At 41.1% G+C, this 10,793-nt stretch overlaps 1 protein-coding gene across 2 annotated transcripts in view; it reads left to right on the forward strand.

The window, feature by feature from the left end:
* The window catches only part of DTD1 (D-aminoacyl-tRNA deacylase 1), a 184,764-nt gene extending 176,008 nt beyond the window's left edge, over positions 1-8,756 (forward strand). For both annotated transcript variants that reach the window (XM_026502961.4, XM_026502965.4), the window contains one exon: positions 8,174-8,756. Coding sequence is in view for 1 of the 2 variants with exons in the window: in XM_026502965.4 (XP_026358750.2) it covers positions 8,174-8,215 (42 nt within the window). In the remaining variant the exon portion in view is untranslated. The remainder of the gene's footprint in view (positions 1-8,173) is intronic.
* The last annotated feature ends 2,037 nt before the right edge of the window (positions 8,757-10,793 follow it).

Raw genomic sequence — 10,793 nt, forward strand, 5'->3', positions numbered from 1 at the left:
TTTTTATTATAAAGGGGGCTGAACTGCTTCCTCGCTGCTACAGAGGAGGTACATTATGTTACTTTGCCAGCAGTAGGGCTGGATTTTCTCTGCACCTAGGCTTCCACCTCTGTTTCATTTATTAGAAATAAATTGGCAAGAAGCTTGTCATAGTTAGTAATTCTGTCTGTTCCTGAAGTATTGAGCTAAGCTTATAGATAACCTAGAAGTGTGCCATTTAATATAGTAGGTGCTACCTGTGTGTGTATATTTAAGCATAAATAAATTAAAATTAAACAAAATTTAAAATTCATTTCCTTAGTCACAGTAGCCACATTTGGCTAATGATTGCCATATTGGATGATGCTGACATAGTAATCCTCTAGCTGTGGCTACTCTACAGGGAGGAGAAAGCCTGCCTTTTGGCTGGAAGTTAGTACCCCGGCTGGGATGGTAATAAGACCCAGAAACCTGATGCCGTCTCTTTAGTCCTGTCCTTATACAACGTTGTCTATCTTGGGTACAGGATAGCGACCTAAGTCACCAGGACAGCTGGCAATCTTAAGACTCCCGTGTGAGGTTTCCTCCTGATTGATCTAATGTGATCCCCTCCATATCCCTGGTCTAGCTGCTTCTGGCCACAGGACCTCCCCTGGAAGTTGGCCAAAACCACGACCCGATGGAATTAAAACCCAACTGGGGACCGTTTCCTAGGGGAGTTGGCTGTAAGAACTACATGTGTTGGAATGTCACTTAGGCCATGATGGATTTCCATCTTTAATGTTTTCTGTCAATGTCCTCTATCACTACTTAAGTTACAAAATTGGGTAATTTCCCTTGTAAAACTTTTCTAGTGTTCTCCATGCATTAAAAATGGCAGGTCCTTCAAGGCATGGTATTTTGGTCCATATGCCAGGCACCCATCTGTAGCCTAGGATGCAATGGGGAAGCAGGAGGAGGGCAGGCCTTCATCCTACAGGGGCCTTTGATGGCAGTGATGATCATAGCAATGTTGTTCGTGGGACGCCTTGGGTCACTTTGACACCAGGAACCTCTGACATATCCTGTGCATGGCACGGCATCTGGGAGTCAGGAGGGATTTTCTTTGGTAATGGACCTTCTCTACTAGCATGGCCTCAGTAAGCTTTTTGACTCCACGAGGGCTCTCCCTTGGGATGCCTTTTGACCCACTGGAAACAATTCGGATTGCAAAATTTAGGAAAGGACTGATCTCCTGTCACACTGCATGGATGCAGTTGTATCTGTCAGATCTCCTCTGTAGGAAATAGGGCAAATGGACCTAGGGTACCTTCACTGCTCATACCTAGGCCTTCATTGCTCAACACCAGGACCCCAGCCTAAGGCCCTTTTGCCTGAATGTGTCAGGTAGTAAACTCCCTCCTGACATTGGAGGATAATTATCTAAATAGGCCTCCTTCGAGTAAACCTGGGTTGCTGGAGGAAACACAGGCTATCCCAGACAAAGGGGACTCTTGAGACACACACTTTCTCTCTCTCTCTCACTGTTCTTCCTAATAGATGTGGTGACTTCTCCCTCACTCATTTCCTGGGTTAATGGCTATAACTGGAGTCTTCTATGGTTAGTCTACCTCAGGATGGGGACTAAAAGGAATATTCCCAAGCAGCTGCCGAAACTCCGTTCATTTCAGGGAAATTCCCCATCTTCTCCAGTGCATATGAAAGTTCTTTTGAAACCTCTCTTTTCTTTACTTCTCCAACTCCCGAGTATATAATCAGCCACCTCTCATAACCCCGGGGCAGCAGCTCTTTCTGCCCATGGGTCCTGTCCCCTGTGCTTTAATAAACCACCGTTTTGCACCAAAAGACAGACAGAAAGAAAGAAAGAAAGAAAGAAAGAAAGAAAGAAAGAAAGAAAGAAAGAAAGAAAGAAAGAAAGAAAAAGAAAGAAAAGAAAAAGAGTAAGGAGGGAGGGAAGGAAGGAAAGAAGAAAAAGAAAGAAAGAAAGAATAAAAGGAAAGAGAAAGAAAAATGAAAGAAAAGAGAAAGGAAGGAAGGAAGAAAAAAAAGAAAGAAAGAAAAAGAAAGACCAACAAGCCTGTCATTGCAGAAAGTTCAGTTGGACAAGTGAAGATTATGAACCACTGTCAGTTCTGTAAGACTGGCTTGATTAAATATGTACAAATATACGTGAGCAATAGATAGCATAGAAGTTAAGGCAAAATAAAAACTAATTGCTGTCGAAATTTCTTCCTTTAGTACACCACACCAAGCTTTCCTGTCTTATTTTTCTTTCCCCTCTTCTCCCCCCTCCCCTCCCTCTCCCCTCCCTTCCCTTTTCTACCTTCTTTTCTTTCCTTCCTTCTGTCTTTTCCCTCCTTCCTCCCTCCCTTCCTCTTTTCTCTCCTCTCATCTTCTCTTCTCTTTTTAAGTAGGCTCCACACCCAGCATGGAGCCCAGTGTAGGGCTTGAACTCACAGTCCTGAGATCGAGACCTGAGCTGAAATCAAGATTTCGTTGCTTAACCAACTGAGCCACCCAGGTGCCTAAGATTTTTGTCTTAATCAGGAAATTGAATCACTGTCCCCATGTTCTCATCACCAAGTCAGGACCATCAGCCCTCGTGTAAAAGCAGAGATTCTTCAGTTTGACGGTTCAGTGGAGGGCTCACTGGAATCTCTACAAATGCTAAGTCAGAGTGAATCCTTCTCTAATATGTGGACTTCTCAGAGACTCATGTTTTCTCATAGAACAGGCTTTCTTTTCTATGTAAGTGAATTCAGATTAGATTCCTAGCTGTGGCCTGAAATAAATACGTAAAAGCTGGGTTCTTTTGACAGTGGTTTGGAGAGCAGGTCTGTGGTCTGTGTATCTTAACTCGAGCACTTACATCTTGTGGTTGCTCGAATGGCCTGAAGCCAGAAGCAGATCAGCTGGAAATCAGCGTCTTTGAGAGACTCAAACAGGCTATTGAGGAATTCCTTTCTTCTGGTGCTGGACTATTCCCTACTGCCCGTGATGTTTGCAGGCAATAAAAGAGAACCACTCCAGAAGCTTCTTTCCATAAGGCTCTAAAATTGTGATGCTCCGTTATCTCAGGCACTTACTGCTGCCTGTCAGGTACCTCCAGCCTGCTGGTCATGTCTGCCGCCAGATAGCTCATCTGACTCTCAGGGACTTTGGAAAAATACACTTGGAAGTAGATGCCAATGGCTCTCACAGGGAGGCACAGTACCCTTCCTCCAGGGTTTCTAAATATTGACAGCCTTTTGTGCAGAATCATGTGTTTGTCAGCTTGCACATAAGTTCTGCTCAGTGCTTATGATCTGGCAGGTGGACCCCACAGATAGTTCCCTCCCCCCTTGCCTTTCATGCTTCCAGCCACACCCACCTAACAGCCAGCACCCTGGCCCCTAGGTTTTTCCATGGTTATGTTCAAGAAAATGAGAAGGAACATTTTTTCATGTGTCTGTTAGCCATTTGTATGTCTTCACTGGAAAAGTGTCTGTTCATATCTTCTGCCCATTTTTTGATTTGATTATTTGTTTCTTGTGTATTGAGTTTGAGAAGTTCTTTGTAGATCTTGGATACCAGTCCTTTATCTGTAGCATCATTTGCAAATATCTTCTCCCATTCCCTGGGCTGCCTCTTAGTTTTTTTGACTGTTTCCTTGGCTGTGCAAAAGCTTTTGATCTTGATGAAGTCCCACAAGTTCATTTTTTCTTTTGTTTCTCTTGCCTTTGGAGATGTGTCATGAAAAACATTGCTGTGGCCGATGTCAAAGAGGTTGCTGCCTATGTTCTCCTCTAGGATTTTGATGGATTCCTGTCTCACATCGAGGTCTTTCATCCATTTGGAGTTTATCTTTGTGTATGGTGTGAGAGAGTGGGCAAGTTTCATTCTTTTGCATGTAGCTGTCCAATATTCCCAGAACCATTTATTGAAGAGACTGTCCTTTTTCCACTGGATGTTTTTTCCTGCTTTGTCAAAGATTAGTTGCCCAAAGAGCCGAGGGTCCGTTTCTGGGTTCTCTATTCTGTTCCATTAGTCTCCGTGTCTGTTTTTGTGCCAGTACCATGCAGTCTTTGTGATTGCAGCTTTGTAGTATAGCTTGAAATCTAGCAACGTGATGCCCCCAGCTTTGTTTTTCCTTTTCAACAATTCCTTGGTGATTTGGGGCCTTTTCTGGTTTCACACAAATTTAAGTGCTATTTGTTCCAGTTTTTTTTTGAAAAATGTCATTGGTATTTTGATTGGGATGGCATTGAAAGGGTAGATTGCTCTGGGTAGCATAGACATTTTAACTATGTTTATTCTTCTGATCCATGAGCATGGAATATTTTTCCATCTTTTTGTGTCTTCTTCAGTGTCTTTCAAGAGTGATTCGTAGGGGGCGCCTGGGTGGCACAGCGGTTAAGCGTCTGCCTTCGGCTCAGGCGTGATCCCGGCGTTCTGGGATCGAGCCCCACATCAGGCTCCTCCTCTATGAGCCTGCTTCTTCCTCTCCCACTTCCCCTGCTTGTGTTCCCTCTCTCGCTGGCTGTCTCTATCTCTGTCAAATAAATAAATAAAATCTTAAAAAAAAAAAAAAGAGTGATTCGTAGTTTCTAGAATATAGATCCTTTACGTCTCTGGTTAAGTTAATTCCGAGATAACGTATGATTTTTCGTGCTATTGTAAATGGAACGGATTCCCTAATTTCTATTTCTTCAGTCTCGTTCATGTATAGAAATGCAACTGATTATTATTAGCCATCAGGGAAATTCAAATCAAAGCCACATTGAGATATCACCTTACGCCAGTTAGAATGGCAAAAATTGACAAGGCAAGAAACAACAAATGTTGGAGAGGATGTGGAGAAGGGGAATCCCTCTTACACTGTTGGTGGGAATGCAAGTTGGTACAGCCACTTTGGAAAACAGTGTGGAGGTCCCTTAAAAAGTTAAAAATCGAGCTACCCTGTGATCCAGCAATTGCACTACTGGGTATCTACCTCAAAGATACAGACATAGTGAAGAGAAGGGCCATATGCACCCCAATGTTCATAGCAGCATTGTCCACAATAGCTAAATTGTGGAAGGAGCCGAGATGCCCTTCAACAGATGACTGGATTAAGAAGATGTGGTCCATATATATGATGGAATATTACTCAGCCATCAGAAAGAACGATTACACAACATTTGCAGCAACATGGACGGGACTGGAGGAGATTATGCTAAGTGAAATAAGTCAAGCAGAGAAAGACAATTATCATATGGTTTCACTCATTTATGGAACATAAGAACTAGGAAGATGGGTAGGAGAAGGAAGGGAAGAATGAAGGGTGGGTAAACAGAAGGGGGAATGAAGCATGAGAGACTATGGACTCTGGGAAACAAACTGAGGGCTTCAGAGGGGAGAGGGGTGGGGGACTGGGATAGGCCGGTGATGGGTATTAAGGAGGGCACGTATTGCATGGTGCACTGGGTGTTATATGCAAATAATGAATCATGGAACATTAAATCAAAAACTAATGATACACTGTATGGTGACTAACATAATAAAAAATTGTTACAAAAAAAAAGAAAATGAGAAGGAACATTGTTTAAAAGTGAGATTGGAAATAAAAAGCAGCATCTATTTGACCAATCCATGTGGTCAGGCAGTGGCTTTCAGGTGCAACAGTGGCTACTGTTGGCCAGAAGGCTCTTGCATGTGGTTTGGGAGCTCATCACTGATGTTATTACTGTTGATATTATGATAAGGTGTCCCTGTTGGGTATCCCAGTATTAGAACAGTTAATTCTGAAGGAATTCTTAGTTTAAATCTTTCAGGTTAAGTGCTTTATGAAGTCCCTAGGCCTGAGTGGTTTACTGTAAACTTTGAGAACCCCTGGGATGTAACCTTTCAGGATCCCTTCTAGTTCTGTGATTCTCTGGTAGGGATTGGAATTTCTGGATTGTCTTCCTCATAAAATTTCTTTTGAAAGCCATTTTGTTTTACAGAATTAATGCTCATTCATCACAGAAAATTTTTTAAAATGCCAGAATGCTCAAAGAAAATAAGTTGCCTGCCGTTTCATCAAAGATAATCATTATTGGGGCGCCTGGGTGGCACAGCGGTTAAGCGTCTGCCTTCGGCTCAGGGCGTGATCCCGGTGTTATGGGATCGAGCCCCACATCAGGCTCTTCCGCTATGAGCCTGCTTCTTCCTCTCCCACTCCCCCTGCTTGTGTTCCCTCTCTCGCTGGCTGTCTCTATCTCTGTCGAATAAATAAATAAAATCTTTAAAAAAAAAAAAAAGATAATCATTATTAACATAATGCTTTTATAGCACTTTCTCTAATCAGATAATTTTATATCTCTTTCTCTAGTTTTACATAAAGACAGACTGTATATATAATGTCACTGCTTCTATCATATAATGGAATATTGTGAACATTTTCCAGATCATTTGTTGTTCTTCAGTAAACCTTATCATTTCCATATGCAATCAAATATTGGAAGCATTAATTTATTATCTCAAAGGTTTGAAACACGTAGAATATTTATTTGAAGTAAATGTAAAAGAATAATATATTAAAGCAGGATCCCAAAGCTCATTTTAAGTTCAAAAACAAAGGTTTTAATCTGCACCAAGAAAATGAAGTTCCCCAAAGGTCAATGTGAGATCCAATTTCAGGATTTTAGTTATTAGTATTGCAGATGGGGAAAGAGGCATTAGTACACCCCAGTGCCTAGATTTGGGTCAACATCTTGATTAAAATACAGGAATGTATGGCTGCTTTTCCTGACTTAAAAATGGAAGTAATATGGTCCCCAGGAATTATGTTGTATAATTCCTATCCCCTTGTGGTCTTTGAGATCTGTCTTAGGAAGTAGTGCAGGACTGTGACTGGTGGGTTTTAGAGCATGAGGGTAGGCCTTGGGATAAATTTCAGTCCCTTGTGTGGGTCCATATAGGACCGAAGAACATAGCTGTAGTTATAATTAGCCTTTCTAGTGTGGCCCCATGGGCCTCCATATCAAGCTGGGTGCAGGAATGGAAGGCTGTTAATTCTATTGAGACATCTGCTGATAATACAACCCTTTTCTAAGAATGTGACCTGTGCTGGGGGCATCCCAAAGCATATTCACAGATGTGGTATCACTATGCAACCTACTATTATCAGAATCTTTTAGATTAGATTAGAATTTAGATCTGAGGGAATAGAAACTCTGTGTTATGTTTGAGGTTTAGTTTAAATTCTTGGATGTCAGTTGCCTGCCTCACAAATCTTGGCAAGGTAGCCTCAGAATTGCGGAGGCAAACTTGAGACACTTGGAGATTTTATACTGAAGAACCTACCATCCTTTGAGCAGTATTAAAAATACCTAAAATCTAGTGTTTGATTTATTCCCTGTTCCTGTGCTTTATTTAGGTTCCCCTCTGCCTCCCTCATGATTGAAAGGACTTGGAAATGAGACTTTTTAATCTTTTTTCAAGGAATTTGTCTGTTTCATCTGTGTTGTCTAATTTGTGGGAATAAAGTTGTGACCTATCCTTTTTTATTCTTTTAATGTATATAAAACATACTCATGTTGCCTTTTTGATTCCTCATATTCATAACTTATGTCTTCTTTTTTCTTGATGTCTAGCAAGAGGTTTATCAAGTTTACTGATCTTTGCATTTATTTTTTGTTTTTGTTTGAAATTTCATTAGTTTCTGTTCTAGTCTTTATTTTTCTTCTTCTGCTTGCTTTGGGTTTTACTCTGCTTTTATTCTTTTAGTTTCTTAATGTGGAAACTCAGATTATTGCTGTGATAGCTTTTTTCTTTTCTAATATAAGCTTTGAGTGCTATGAATTTCCCTCTACATACTGCCTTAGGTGCATATCACAGATGGTGATATGTTGCCTTTTCATTTAAAGTGAATACTTTAAAATATTTTCTCATTCTTTTTGTTCCAAAGGCCATTAAGAAGTGAGTTAGTTCCCAGATATCTAATGTCTCTTTGAGCTATAAGAATGAGGTTCTAATAAGTTGGAAACTTTGGTGAGAAGGTGTTTGGAATTATACATGACAACCTGGCAGATTGTTCATAGTATAGTGAAACACTGTCATGCCGTTGTCATTGTATGAACTGAAAGGGTATCCTACAGCTGTTTCTTTAGGCTTGGTTATATTTTTTAAATAGGATTTGAAGGCATATTTTGGGACCTTCTCCTGTAATGTGTCTTATCTTTGTTCTTTTTAGTGCATTATCATTGGGCGGAACTGGATCCAGAAAAATTCATGAAAGATGTTGAGTACCTACACTGCTTTAAGAATTTGGGACTGAATCATGAAAAGGAAGACAGAAATAAGAAATTGGGACGCTGAGTAGCCCTGCAGAAACAAAACAGAACAAAACAAAACAACAACACCAAAGGAATGATACCATTTTCTGTTGTTGCTGTGGTCTAATAGCGAAAGTGGGTACTGGCAGTGCAGGGGTGTGCACCCCATGCACATGGCAGCAGGGCATACACCCATGCTTCCCCCATGCAAAGACTTTGCTGGTTCCTGTGATTTCTTGGCTTGCTTTTAAAACAGGCTGGCCCAACATCATTTGTCACCGGTCCTCCTTTCACATGTGTTCATGATGGGTCTCAACTGCATTCACGCTGTCCATGTTCTTCCCAACACTGGCTAAGCCAGGGCCTGGTTTAGGTGTAAAGAGAACAAACATTGGTGATAATGTATTGTGTAAGACCTTTGCATCTTGTAAATTTTCTCATTTTTCTAAAAAGAAATAATAAAATCCTAAACCCCAACAAACCACTTTATTATTAAACAAATCCTGCTGTGTTTCTGCTTAATAATTTTGTCTGTAGAAATACAATGTGTCTGACCCCACTCTTTGTATAATCTATACTTCTTTTCAAATAACCCTCTTGCAAGTGGCCGCCTCTCAGTGGCCTACACAGATCTCTGATTCCGTGAGAGCCTATCACTGGTAATTTGTAGCTGATGACATTTTAGTTGGATATGAAGTGGCAGGAAGGGGGAGTGTACATGGGTAGGTAATCCAGTTTTGGATTGGCCCAATGACTGAGACCAAGTGTGGCTGCCATCTCTGATTTATTCACCTTTGGGAGGTCAAGAAAGGTCTCAGCATGTTGGACCATACAGATGCCCCTTTTCCGGGAGCTGAATGGTTGTCCATATATCCAACCAATATCCACACAGTTACGTGAAGAAGGAACCACATTCCGCCAAAGAGTTTCTTAGTTAATTTTAATCTATTAGTGGCACAACTATAGTCATTTTTAGACATTATATGATGTTAGTAGTTATATATGTGTTACTATACATATTATATATTTATATAACAGCTATAATATTTTAATGCTTATGCAAATAGTTATTCTCTCTTGAAATGCTTCTTGCCTAACTGTAAAGGAGACATCTTTATTTGGCATTTTTGTAATGCTGAAACTCTATCTGTGACCTTTATAATAACTTCTGAGTCTATCTCATCTGACCCAGTTGTCTACTTCAAATTAATAACAAAACAGGAAACAACAAATGTTGGAGAGGATGTAGAGAAAGGGGAATCCTCTTATACTGTTGGTGGGAATGCAACCTGGTACAGCCACTCTGGAAAACAGTATGGAGGTTCCTCAAGATGTTAAAAATAGAGCTATGCTATGATCCAGCAATTGCACTACTAGGTAGTGCAGATGATACAGATATAGTGAAAAGAAGAGGCACATGCACCCCAGTGTTCGTAGCAGCAATGTCCACAATAGCCAAACTGTGGAAGGAGCCGAGTTGCCCTTCAGCAGACGAATGGATAAAGAAGATGTGGTCCATGTATACAATGGAATATTACTCAGCCATCAGAAAGGATGAATACCCACCATTTGCATCGACATGGATGGAACTGGAGGGAATTACGCTAAGCGACATAAGTCAAGCAGAGAAAGACAACTATCATAGGTTTCATTCATATGTGGAACATAAGCAATAGCAGGGAGGATCGTAGCGGAAGGGAGGGAGATCCAAAGGGGGAGAAATCAGAGATGGAGATGAACCATGAGAGACTATGGACCCCAGGAAACAAACTGAGGGTTTCAGAGGGGAGGGAGAGGGAGGGGGTAACAGGGTGATGGGTATTAAGGAGGGCACGTGTTGTGATGAGCACTGGGTGACATATGTAACTAATGAATCATTGAACACTACATCAAAAACTAATGATATACTGTACAGCGGCTAACTGTTCATAATAAAAAAAGAAAACCAGAAAATGTGAGACAAGGAGAAGAAGCTCAAATTATACTTCCAGTGTACATTCAAGTACTTGGAATATGGAATTGGAAAGGGGTTTGCCAGACTGGCTTTCTCTGAACAAATGCAGATGGTTTGGGATAATCCATGACAGCATGAACCTCTGGATTTGAAATCATTACATTCCAGGTGCAAATCCCCAGTCAGCTTCCCCAGCTGTATGGACAGTGAGGGCCAAGAGGCTCTCCTGTTTGAATTATCTGTGTAGGCTTTTACAGGATGAATTAAAATTCATTGTAAAGTTACTCTAAACTACAGTTTTGTAATATTGGCTGTAGGGTCATGGACTTGAGGAACACATTTGTCAGACGTCTCTCTGCCACAACATTTTATCACCACCAATTAATGCTGAACAGCCGCAGCCTGCCCTTGTGCTAATTGGTCACAAGGATGGCATAAAGAGAAGAGCTAATGTGCTTGATGTCTGTATAGTGGTAAAGTGATAAAGACCCTTGTAGCCCACAATCCAGTTCCGGGATCCCACTTTAAAGGGACATAGACAAATTGGGGCATGAGCGGAGTCATGTGGGCAGGTGGCAGAAGGA

This window comes from Ursus arctos, unplaced genomic scaffold (assembly GCF_023065955.2).
Source record: "Ursus arctos isolate Adak ecotype North America unplaced genomic scaffold, UrsArc2.0 scaffold_16, whole genome shotgun sequence".
NCBI lineage: Eukaryota > Metazoa > Chordata > Mammalia > Carnivora > Ursidae > Ursus > Ursus arctos.